This window comes from Conger conger, chromosome 11 (genome assembly GCF_963514075.1).
Source record: "Conger conger chromosome 11, fConCon1.1, whole genome shotgun sequence".
In the NCBI taxonomy this organism is placed as follows: domain Eukaryota; kingdom Metazoa; phylum Chordata; class Actinopteri; order Anguilliformes; family Congridae; genus Conger; species Conger conger.
The window spans coordinates 10270513-10284242 of record NC_083770.1 but is presented as its reverse complement, the minus strand read 5'-3'; the positions used below and the strand labels follow the sequence as shown (position 1 = coordinate 10284242).

General features: G+C 45.4%; 1 protein-coding gene across 1 annotated transcript in view; it reads right to left on the bottom strand.

The window, feature by feature from the left end:
* Positions 1-13592, bottom strand: part of frmd3 (FERM domain containing 3) — a 39611-nt gene extending 26019 nt beyond the window's left edge. Inside the window, exon 1 of the mRNA XM_061261264.1 lies at positions 13080-13592. Within this exon, the coding sequence (XP_061117248.1) occupies positions 13080-13184 (105 nt within the window). The 5' untranslated portion in view covers positions 13185-13592. The remainder of the gene's footprint in view (positions 1-13079) is intronic.
* Positions 13593-13730: the final 138 nt, after the last annotated feature.

The following is a 13730-nucleotide window of genomic DNA, read 5'->3' as shown; positions in this document are numbered from 1 at the left end:
CTTGTCGAGAGACGTTGCTGACTAGAGCCAGTACGGTTGGCATAGGTGTTTCAGCCACCAAGTTCACTGTAAGTCAACGGTAATGATGCAGTAAAAATATGAAGGCAATATTTTTTTCCAACAAGAAAATGTAGATGCATTTTTTGTCTTTATTTAATGTCTCCCCATGTGCCCAGTTATTGTGCTATTTGGACAATATAGACATAATTTGTTGACAAACCGGGAGCAGTCTGCGTCACTGCTGAGTCATTGTATCTCACACACCTAGTGGACGACTCTGATTGGGTGGAAATTGCCCAACACAAGGCCCATCTCCAAGGCAACACATCTCCCACTGTAGCTATGCTGAATAATCAGTCAGATTCACTGTATTTGTGGAGAATCATTTCTCCGTCATAATGAGGGCATAATCAGCAGCAAGCAGGTGTGTAGGGGCTGAGACATAGGGCATTAAAATGTAAATAACACATTTCTGTAACCCATCTTGGATTACAGCAACAAACACCCTCAAACCACAACACTGTTTATCCCTCCCCCTTCTCTGTGAATGCGCTGACGTTGAAACGCCATTGGCTGTGGCAATTAGAACCTATTTTCAACAAATGAGCTTGAATAATTGTATAGCTGTACAATGTTTTGGTACAGAGTGTCAGTGCGTCAACTGTATATTCTGAAACCTGAATTTAAGGACTAGAACACAGGCAGAGAGTGAGTCAACATGTCAGAGAGCTGGTGAGGTCGGTTGTTGGGCTGATTTAACACGCAGTCAGCGTGGTTGGTTGTTGGGCTGATTTAACACACAGTCAGCGTGGTTAGTTGTTGTTGATTTAACACACAGCCAGTGTAGTCTGTTATTGGGCTGATTTAACACACAGTAAGCGTGGTTAGTTGTTGTTGATTTAACACACAGCCAGTGTAGTCTGTTATTGGGCTGATTTAACACAGTCAGCATGGTTAGTTGTTGTTGATTTAACACACAGCCAGTGTAGTCTGTTATTGGGCTGATTTAACACACAGTCAGTGTGATTGGTTGTCGGGCTTATTTAACACACAGTCAGTGTAGTCTGTTATTGTCGGGTTGGTTGTTGGGCTGATTTAGCTGTTCTTGTGGAGTTTCCCTGTTAGGCTCTCTGTCTCACTGCTGGGCCTGTGCTGATTTGACACTAAACGGAGAGTAACGGGGCGTTTGCCACGGAGAGCGCGGGGAGAGAGAGAGCGTTAATGGCAAGTTATCGATCGGTGCAGGCAGGGCTGTAACAACCCGCTGGGGTTCCGCCGCGGACCGCACAGCTCAGCAATCAGCACAGTTATAACTCACCCTCTGCGCAGAATACGTGACCTGAACAGGCCCTGATACCAGGGGGTTTACACACACTCACAGGGCGTCCTACCCCTCCGTCCAAATACTTTGGGAGAAAAAGGGTCTGCAGCCAGTCCCCTGAGGTCGCCTGTGGTCCCGTGTGGTCGCCTGTGCCTTTGAAACAACCAACGCACTTTCAGACACATGGACTCTAACAGGCTCACAATGCTACACACACCCTTATACACACGCACATGCACACAACCAACGCACTTTCAGACACATGGACTCTAACAGGCTCACAATGCTACACACACCCTTATACACACGCACATGCACACAACCAACGCACTTTCAGACACATGGACCCCTACAGGCTCACAATGCTACACACACCCTTATACACACGCACATGCACACAACCAACGCACTTTCAGACACATGGACCCCTACAGGCTCACAATGCTACACACACCCTTATACACACGCACATGCACACAACCAACGCACTTTCAGACACATGGACTCTAACAGGCTCACAATGCTACACACACCCTTATACACACGCAGATGCACACAACCAACGCACTTTCAGACACATGGACTCTAACAGGCTCACAATGCTACACACACCCTTATACACACGCACATGCACACGCACACGCAGACACACCCTCACACATGCGCACACCCATGCACAAACACATACACACACACACACACAGGCCATAGACTGAAGACTAAAGACAGACTTTCTGCCTAGGGTGATATCAAAAACCAGAGTTAAACTGCAGTTCAACAGAAAAGATCTCTCTCTCTCTCTCTCTCTCTCTCTCTCTCTCTCTCTCTTCAAAGCACAAATATCTTTATTATCTTTTTATATTTATCTTCTCCGAGCAAAGACCCTGGATTAATCTGACAGCTGCAATGTCACACTTTTAAAGCCGTTTCAAAAAGGTTCCACATCCCATAAAGTAGACTATCATGCTTAATGATCCATTTTAGTATCACAGAATAAAATACCTCCCTAAAGTCACCTTCTGAAAGGCCACCTTTTATAAAATTCAAACTAAAACCAATACGTGCTTGTAAAATTATAATAATGCCCTATCACAGGTAATCAGTCGGAAGGACCAAATACAGTATATCTGCTTATAAGGGTCATTATGCACACCCATTTCAGTCAAAGGTCTTCCTTTGATTCAGCTGCCTACCCACTCATACCCAGAACAGAACTTGTCTTGACCTCAGATTAACCATAACCTTTCTTACTTAGTGAATTATTGCACCTGGTGACTGACAGAGCAGTTGTTTTTGCAGAAATATCTAGCAGACTGGTTGTGTGATTAAGTACTCTTTTCTTCATTGTTTGTGTGGTTAGTCATCCTGATCTTGATCGGTTCTTCAAGAACCCTGTGTAATAACTCAAGAGATTAAAGCTGAACTGAGCTGAACTATGTTCCAGTCACTAGTTTTAGCATCATTATAGCAGCCAATGGCAGTGAGTCGGCAGGGAGGATTGTAGGGACGATTGGAGGGACGGGTATCAGGCAATATTTAGCAATGACATATGAACAACAGGGGGGTGTGCTATGTAGCTGGATTACGTGGTTAGCGAGCTAACCTAAGCGCTAACCGAGGGTTTTCCGTCCGACGAAGTTCAGTGACTTCTTTAAATCGGGGTATATCGCTGGGGCAACGAATGCTGCACCGCTAACATGGTCCGGGGCATGTTATGTTTAGGCTATCGGCTTATACAAGCACTGCCCTTTCACCAACCAACGAGTTGGTTGGTCAAAGGGCAGTGCTTGTATAAGCCGATAGCTTATACAAGCTATCGGCTCCAGGATGTTCCCCTAGAACTCGGGAGTGTATGATAATTTTAGACTGTCGAGCAGTTTTAATCGTCAACACCATCGTTAAATGTCTAGCACTCTGAATTCTGAACACAAATTCGTCAGCAGGTAAAAAAAATAACTCACTTAACCAACATGTAAAATATGCTTATTTAATTATGCGCTAAGAAAAGTATGATAGCCTAAATAAGATAGAGATAACTAACACATTCACACCAGCCTATTAGCATATTTTGCCAACCCTTGTCCCTGGCCTTGCTCATGGAACCGGGTTAGTTCGCCTATGAGGCGATATTACAACATATTGTGCACATTATTTTGTTTGACAGACACTTGAATAAACCGGGTGATCGACCATTACTGCCTTCTTCAACAAAGTAGTCAGCGCTTGGTGCAGAAAGGACTTAATAGGAATAATGATCCTCTGAGGCGGCACGGATGGTGCAGTGGGGAGCACTGCCGCCTCGCAGCAAGGAGGTCCTGGGTTTGAATCCCCGTCGGCCGGGGCCTCTCTGTGTGGAGTTTGCATGTTCTCCCCGTGTCTGCGTGGGTTTCCTCTGGTTTCCGGTACTCCGGTTTCCTCCCACAGTCCAAAGACATGCAGGTTAGGCTGATAGGAGAGTCTAAATTGCCCGTAGGTATGAGTGTGTGAGTGAATGGTGTGTGTGCCCTGCGATGGACTGGCGACCTGTCCAGGGTGTATTCCTGCCTTTCGCCCAATGTATGCTGGGATAGGCTCCAGCCCCCCTGCGACCCTGTTCAGGATAAGCGGGATAATGAATGAATGAATGATCCTCTGTTGGTGGAGATACTCGCAGAAATTATGCACGTTATATTTGTGACGGACTGGGAAGGGATATTTTTCAAACCGCTGTATAATCAGTAGTAATACTAAGTGTGGTTAAAAATGCTGATATTCGTGCAGAAAACATACTGCTAGCTTCACACCTCTATTCATTAACAGATTCTGACTTTCGGGAAGAAAACTTGTAAGGTCTGGACTACAGTAGTGTGAACGGATTTACTAACGCGCACAAGGGTTATTTTCAATATCATTTCTTATTTATTTAGAGGAGGCTGGGGATATTGTTATTGATGTTTATAAGTAACTGGGAATACATATTTCAAGACAAAGTGATTGGTATTGCCAGAGGAAATCACAGGAAGGGTATTCGTGGTTGGTACCCCAGCAGGTGACAAAATCTTACATTTCGGAACTACACCTATGAATCTCATTTTGTTTATTTATCAAAAAGTTATTTTTACTGCATGAAATTGTTTTAATTGTCTCTGGGATAAATACATTTCGACATACCTCCATTACTTCATTAATTCATTTATTTTTAAATACAAATTAAAAGGGTCATTGTCACCCAGTTGGCCTATGGCCCATGCTGTGCTGCAGCTCACTCATTTGTGTACAAATGCGCACAGCTCTTGATTAAAAAAGCCCATCTTCACTTAGCAAGGTGGTAACCACCTTCGTAGTACCAGTTAAGCCTGATTGTGGCTGTTTGTTTTTGTGAAGCCAGGTTACGCAAAGAATCCCTGGGTATGTTAAGCTCCCTTCCCTAATTACCCTGCTCAGATCCTTTAAACATAAAAATAGGCTCAGCGCAAAAATGCAGCCTGTATTCATAACACAGCTCAGCGTTGAAACACAGCCTGTATTAATAAAACAATCAATGTTCAAACACATTAAACGGGCAGTGTCAATAATATTTAGAATAAGAGTTACCTTTGTAGTGAGTGTAAATACACACAGCGCACAAACATAAACAAACACAAACACACTGAAGTGGGATGCATGATAAATACAGGCCATATGGAAACAGTGAATTTGCCACAACACAGCTCTAGGCTTGGTTTTCAGCATGATCACACAGCTACAGTGGGGCATGATCTCACAGTGGGGCATTATCACACAGCTACAGTGGGGCATTATCTCACAGTGGGGCATTACCACACAGCTACAGTGGGGCATTACCACACAGCTACAGTGGGGCATTACCACACAGCTACAGTGGGGCATTATCTCACAGTGGGGCATTAACACACAGCTACAGTGGGGCATTATCACACAGCTACAGTGGGGCATTACCACACAGCTACAGTGGGGCATTATCACACAGCTACAGTGGGGCATTATCACACAGCTACAGTGGGGCATTACCACACAGCTACAGTGGGGCATTACCACACAGCTACAGTGGGGCATTATCACACAGCTACAGTGGGGCATTATCACACAACTACAGTGGGGCATTATCACACAGCTACAGTGGGGCATTATCACACAGCTACAGTGGGGCATTATCACACAGCTACAGTGGGGCATTACCACACAGCTACAGTGGGGCATTATCACACAGCTACAGTGGGGCATTACCACACAGCTACAGTGGGGCATTATCACACAGCTACAGTGGGGCATTATCACACAGCTACAGTGGAGCATTATCTCACAGTGGGGCATTACCACACAGCTACAGTGGAGCATTACCACACAGCTACAGTGGGGCATTATCTCACAGTGGGGCATTACCACACAGCTACAGTGGGGCATTACCACACAGATACAGTGGGGCATTACCACACGTCACAGACATCCATGTAGGGAACAAATGAACGTTCGTCACACTGGTCCGAGAGCAGTGCTTGTTGCGCAGTCACCATGGGGACAGGAGCCATGACGCACACGCTGCGTTTGATCTCCTGCGCGGGGAGAACGCAGAGCCCCAGAACTCCACCTCCAGCTCCACAAGAGACGCGCTCAGCATTCCTGCGCTACATCCCTGAGAAACACGCAACGCAGCACAAACTGCAGCAGCGAACGCTCGGATAATCAAGGAGAAACCATCGATCCGTCTACATCAGAAACCCTGCCACGCATTACCCGGGCCCAGGAAACACAGCATACTGGCAGGCAGGATGGTTTCTGGGTCCAAGGGAAGGGAGATATACACTTTAAAGTGCTCTGGGTTAAATATTAAACACAGTCATGTTTCCCTCGACCACTCTGAATTGCAACATGCTAACACAGCGTGTGGAGGGAAGTCCACAAGCACGTAAGAGAGTTGAGAAGGGATAGTACAGTCTAAGATAAAAAAAAACATCACTTCCTCTCAGGGGAAATTTATCTCGGCCATTCAACTGCGTCCTACCCTGAACCCTGAACTGAAAAATGAACAGTAATGCTGGTTAGGGTCTGGCAATCCTCTGTAGTGTATGTGAGATCACCCAAATGACCCTCAGGGGTTGCTGATCGCCGATCACATCTGGTCCATTTTGCCATCAGCATGACCCTAACGATGCTCTTCAGCTTCCTCCTCACCCTGCCTCCTCTTCTGCTGACTGCGTGTGATTGGCTGCCTCTGTGTGATCGACGGCCTACCTGTGATTGCCTGCCTGCATGTGATTGGCTGCCTGTGTGTGAACAACTGCCTGTTCTGACTGGCTGCCGGGGTGTGATTGGTTTGCCTGCATGTGATTGGCCACCTGCCTGTGACTGGCTGCCGGGTTGTAATTGGCTGCCTGTGTGACTGGCTGCCTGCGTGTGATTGGCCACCTGCCTGTGACTATTTCTGTGTGCATCAGGATGCTTTACACGCACTCCGGCCCCTGCAGACGTGCCCAGGCTTGAACCTGTTCCCACTGAGAGCAACAGCTCCATTAATCTGCAGTAAACATTAGCACTAGCAACCACACACAACGCTAGTGATGCTGCCAATACTTTCCATCACACATTTAACACGGAAACAGGAACGCACCTGCAGCGAGAGGAAAACACTGCAACCTACAGCAAACAGGCAGCTGTGTGGTAAAGGGCCAGTTCACACAAAAATTTCATTATTGGATGTTTTATTGGAGTGCCATCTATCCAGTATATCTATCCCATCAACACTATTACACTGCTACTATTAGATAACTGCTGCAGCTCCCCCGGATACAACAGACCTTAACAGATCAATAGTTGCCTGGGGTTAAGTGCCATAGTTTTGTGGCACTCAATGTGCGGAAAATGTACATTCAGAAAACTCAACAGCAACATATCGTTCCAAATATAGGCCCTGGTCCTTATCTTTGTTGTACAGGTAGCAGTTGAAATTGTACCTCCCTCTAGGGTCTTTCAGCGCACTTATCCCTGGTTATGGGTATGCACTTTGTTGTACATCGCTCTGGATAAGAGCGTCTGCCAAATGCCATTAATGTAATGTAATGATATGTAAATATAATGCCACAACTACTCACAAACACCCACAGAGCTGAATTTGTGCAAGGTTTCAGCAAGAACTTCTTCTTCCAAAGTCAAGCAAGTGTACACTGCATTTAGAAAACTTTCTAAACATTGTCAAATTTCCGTGAAACTACCAGGATGGATAGATAGCAGCCTACTCTGGGTAAGTGGAAACACACCTTCATTTCATTTTTTGGGGAACTACCCCTTTAATACTCTAAGCTGCGCAACTGCGCATGTAAGGTAGGAAAGACATCCTCAAGATGGGCATTTGTTAAACAGATAACAGTAACTGACAAGGTGGTTATTCTAAATGTGTTTGGATATTTCAGTGTATTTTGCAGGCCTCCCTGCTCCATGATCACACCAGTCTGCCCCAAAATAAGGACACATCATCAATCTTTCATCCCCCATTTAATCACCATCCTAGCCAGGCTGCAGAGAGATGGACAAATAACAGCACTGAACCAGAGACACTTTCTCCCCTGGATGCAGTTTCTAGCTGTTTGAAATTTAACAGAAGCTCCTGTCAAAAAAGCAGAATTAGCAAGAAACTGAATGTTAAGAGAAGAACCCCCAAAGACAAAAAAACACCAAATAATTCTACAATGATTAGATATGAACATATAATATAGTTATATAATATATCATATTTATACAAAAAGAGCAAAAATATCCAAACTTCCAATCTACAAGCGCACTGCACATTCTTCTGTGTTCTGTGCTTTTGATGATTTCCAAAAGTAAGAAGCGCAAAGAACAGGACAGAGCTCATAGAGACAGGCCTTGTGAACCATTTTCTGGCCTTTCACACACACACTGATTTGAACTCCACCAGTCCTGATACAAAGCTGTGTCTCAGACAAATTACTCTCACATTCTCCCCGGTCTCACTGAGGGGCTGCTTTTGGCATGCAGTGCCAGCCGCAAAGCAAGGGATCTGTATCAGAGCCCAGAGACAGTACCGGGAACACCATGTCCCAGCATGCATTGCTCTCAGAAACATAGACAACTTCCTGCACCATATCCCAGCATGAATTTTTAAGAACCGACTGCTTTTATTGAGGATATTAGACAAAAGAAGTGAAGAGGAAAGATTTTGTTGTTGTTATTTGCACAAAAATGTTGCCTGTGGCAACAAGCCGGCATCACATTGATGGGCAACTTCTGTACACAATGTAAAATGAAAAAAACATGTCAGCCAGAATGCTCCAGCAATGAAGGTAAAGCCTTAACCTTATTATAGGTTAGTGTGTGAGAGAGAGGGAGAGGGGGAGGGAGAGAGAGAGAGTGTGAGACAGATGGAGAAAGTGTGTCTGGTATTTTAGGCTCTCAGTGGACTCCAGAGTGATAAAGCAGGTTAATGGCATTCAACAGAGAACAATCAAAGCTTGCATTCATTCAGTGTGCCTGCTGTTAACACTGAATACAAGCAGAAAAACTACGCATATTTACAGCTGACAAACCTTTACCTCAAGAACTAGATAAACTCGTTCAGTTGTGACTGATATATTTCCCGAAATGAAAATTGTGTGGTTGGATATGAGGCCCTAAAAGTGGAGACTTTACCATATTAAGCACAATGGTAAGCACAGTGGTCTGACTGAGCTTACCACTATTAGCCAGCGGTCTGACTGTGTTTACCACTATTAGCCAGCGGTCTGACTGTGTTTATCACTGTTAGCCAGCAGTCTGACTGTGTTTACCACTATTAGCCAGCGGTCTGACTGTGTTTACCACTAAAGTCTGACTGTGTTTACCGCTATTAGCCTGCGGTCTGACTGTGTTTACCACTGTTAGCCAGCGGTCTGACTGTGTTTACCACTAAAGTCTGACTGTGTTTACCGCTATTAGCCAGCGGTCTGACTGTGTTTACCACTAAAGTCTGACTGTGTTTACCGCTATTAGCCAGCGGTCTGACTGTGTTTACCATCGTTATCCAGCAGTCCTCATATCCTATTAATGACACCAGCAGCTCACAATCTGTGTGAGTCTGTGTGAAAGAAGATCTTCTCCATTCTGTTAGTTTTTTAAATTCCTGTAATTAGTGTAAAACCCACAGGGGGGATTCATTGGGCAGGTCCAGGTGCTCAGTCAGCCTGTGAATTCTCCCGGGAGTAGGAGCACAGGCCCCCTGCCGCTCAGCCTCCATAGCCTGACGAAGCAGCTCCTTAACTCATCAAAGGACAGAGGAGGGGTATTAATAGAGGAACTGGGCTATATTTAGTCATGCACAATGAAATATGAACACAGCATCAGCACGCTTATTAATATAAATACAGGCAAGGTGACATTATGCAGGAACGGTTATATTACTGAAAGATGAGCTGTAGACCGTGGTGGGGGTGAGGGGGCGGGTCGTTACACTGTATCCATCACTGGGAGCAGAATCAACAGCACAGCACAAACAGGGCAGAGTCTCCCTGCCTCTCACCCTCCTTCTCATCTCTCACCATCTGTACTTTTATCCCCATTCCTCCAGCCTTCCTCGTTTCATCCCTAACTCCTAATATCTCAAACCATGATTCTTCCTGTGTAAAGGAATGTGACACAAACACACATTTGTGTATGCACACACAGACACACACATGCACACACATGTGCACATGTACACACATACGCACACACATATGCACACACACACACACAGTGTAACTGCACACTGTGCTAAATCACATGGAGTCAGCACTCTATTATAGAGCCGAATAATTAAATATTCCTGTTCCACGATTCCTATTCCTCCTGGTTCCTGTTCCCCCTTCTTCCAGTTCCATTGGATTCCTGTTCCCCTGTTTTTGGTTCCCTCTGATTCCCGTTCCCCCAATTCCTGTTCCCCATCATTCCTGTTCCCGATTCCTGCACCCCTGATTTATCTGCCCCCCTGATTCCAATTCCCCCCTGTTCCCCGATTCCTATTCCTCCTGGTTACTGTTCCTCCTGTTTCCTATCATTCCTCTTCCCCTGATGCCTGTTCCCCATCCTTCCTGTTCACCCTGATTCCTGTTCTCCTGCTCTAACACTGGGTTAGATATAGAGTCACCGCTCTGGAGCAAAATGGTCCCCCAGGTGTCATGTGATATCCGTCTCAGGCATCTGGGATGGGACAGGGAGGTGATCTCACACAGTTTCTCCAGGGAAGAAAACGATCTGCTGTGTGTGTGTGTGTGTGTGTGTGTGTGTGTGTTCATACACACGTATGCATGTGCATCCATGTTAATGCAACACTTGTAAATGGCTTGTGTGTATAATTTTTTTTTAATGTATTAATTAACATTTGTGGGTTCACAATTTAAGAACAAAATTATAATGTTTTTCTTTTACAAACCATAGAAATCCCTGCTGATTTGAAGCAGCTGGCAGCTGTAAACAGACATTCTGACTTGTCATTAAGCCACACCTGAGAGGCCATGTTTGATTATCTAAAGAGCATTTTCATCAGATGGGACGCACTGTCATCTGACCCTCCCAGCTTTCGAGCATTCAGTCTGAACGCCACAAGAAAACATATGCATAGTAGCCAGTATCTCACACACACACACACGCCGTTCTGATACACACACATTCATGCAGTTATGACACACACACGCATAAACACACACAGCTCTAATACACCCACAACCACAAACATCTCTCAATCACACACACACACACGCGCACACCTCATACACACAGACCATGGAGAGATTGTGTTTATTTTCTTTCATCGTGACCTATATTAGATGAAAACTGCCTCTCACGCACAGTCAGCGAGTGTTGTGGGTAAGGAGAGAACGTGTGTGTGGATGAGTATGAAATATAGATGTGAAAAGCCAGAGGAACAGGAAGCCATTAAGGCTTTATGATTACTTAAAAAATGTATACGACTAAACACAAGTTTTCCCCCATTAGGCCATCAGGAGGAGCAAGGTTGCAGCTCTTTAAATATTAATGAGAGGGACGCATCTGGACTGAGCACGCTCCAACCAGACAAGACAACTGAACACAAGGTACAGTTCAGAGAGAGAGAGAAAGAGACAGAAAGAAAGTGAGAGAGAGAAGGAGAGAGATAGAGATTTAAGATTTCCATTGCAGCCTGAGGGTCCTCTCAGGGACTGTTACAGCCCCACATCTTAACCATCCAGAGTTGCATTCCCCCACCAAGCATGATGTCACTGGGGTATGGGCACAGGTAGGACAGACTACCCTGCTTCAAAACAGCAACACACCCTTTGACTTCACCGGCATCACCGGCACCCCGTACTGAACTAAAATTACCTACCAACTCCAAGCATTCTTCATGGCAGCCACAGAAAGCAAACAAAACCAGGACAAGCTAAGCATACCCAACTAACCCACCCAACGCCATGCTGAACACTCCCACCAACGCTATGCTAAATGGTACTCTAAAGACACAGAACCAATTAGACATTTAAGCAAGCATCCACTGCTATGTTAAGATAACCACCCAATGCTATGCTAACATATTCACACATCCATGGATAACACACATAAAAACACAGACCAGGAGGCAAGGATGTGAGTCATATGCTGACATCACATGACATCCCTTCACATTACATCACATCCTGTCACATTAAATCACCCCATATCATATGATATGAAACCCTGGGAAAATGCTCTTTAACCATGTTAAAGTTAAGCACTACATTCCCTCTCTGGGATCTGAAATCTGGGAGAACGGTGACACCAGATCAGGCTGATAGCATAAACACTATGACCTCATTATGGGCCACAACCATCCCTGGGCCCCACAATTTATGTTGTGCCACACCACTTAGGTTTCCCGGTCCACGATTGGTTCTGAGAACACCCTGGTCCCCCAGGCTTCTTTGCCATTCCCACCTTGAGTTTTCACCGCCAACCATTCCTGTTTAGGGCCACCAGAATCCTGGAAAATGTCTAGGTGACAGCCATGATTTTTGACCAGGCCTGTTCCAACCCAGACTGCACTCCAGCTCAGACTGTACTCCGGCACAACCACATACCAACACCCCAAAGCATCCACACCCCTCAAAGCAACCTCCATCACAGAACCTTCTCCCAGTATAATATCTGACTGATCTAATTCCACAGTGACGCAGGAGATCTGCTGAAAGAGTTTATGAAATGGCAATTAAAGACGCAACCCTTGGCTGTCTCATCACTCACCAAGTCTATTAGTGATCAAATCTACTGTTAGACACCCATCAATATCTTGGCCTTATCAACCCTCCAGCAATCAGTTTAATTTAGCCCTGAGAGGGTTGGCAGGAGAAGGGATGAGAACGTTCATCCAGAATTCTGCACTCAGCAACTTCCCGAAGTGCTCTGTTGGTTCGTACATCCCGAGGAACGTGCAGAACCAACATATTTCACGCTTCATCGACAAATCTGCTTCTCAAGAGCTCGTTGAAAGCGGCAGCCCTGATTAACATGACTGTTGTTATATTGAATTTCGCTCAGCAATGTGTCGCCTATACAGTCTTATTTGTACATGAATTTGTTTTTCAAATCCTAACACATGGCGCCGCACAATGTGAGGCACACTCGGTTGTTTGGTAAACGTGCGTGGCACATGTAAACAACGTTCGGTTTCGTTGGTGCAATTTGGTGCAAGCAGCATTAGTTTGACGCGTCCATCATCAGAATAAAAGCTTAGCAGGCAGAAGGACGTTGAGGAATGAGCTCGAGGCGCAAATGTCCATACCTGGATGCTGCACGAGATCTCCGTATCATCCAGCAGCCTCACCGTGCACTGGATCTCCTGATTTAAGGACCGGATGCTCGAAGTGCGAAATCGAAGCATTTTCATTCTTATTTTCTTATTTTCTTAATTCTACATGACAAAGCAGTGCTTTGAGAGGAACTGCTGTGCAGCGCTGCTGGAGGGATGAGGCATCGGGCGTTTGAGGTTCACAAGATACGGGAATGAGTCTCGCTGTCTTGTTTCTGTAATGGGAAAGCACTCTATTTCTCCCTCCCTCTCCTTCTTTCCTCACTCCCTCCCTCTCCTTCTCTGTGACGCCTGGGTCTGTGAGATTGTCTCCATCTACATAGCGAAGAACACTGCCCCCCCCCCACCCAGCGCTTCAGCGGTAGCTAACTTATATTAGCGTCTTTGCAACATCATGAACGTGCGAACCTTGAATGACAGTTCGTAACCCCATTTCGATTACATTCCGCCATTAAACAGCTAATCATAGATTTTCAGTGACACATGTTTTAGGATACATTTTCTAATTCATGGTGATAGTAACACTAGCTAAGCGCATTGGTGACCAGCACCACGCTTTCAGACGTTGCTGTTCAACAATATGCGTAGTTAGTTTTACTAACACCGTGAATGATCACGGTCATT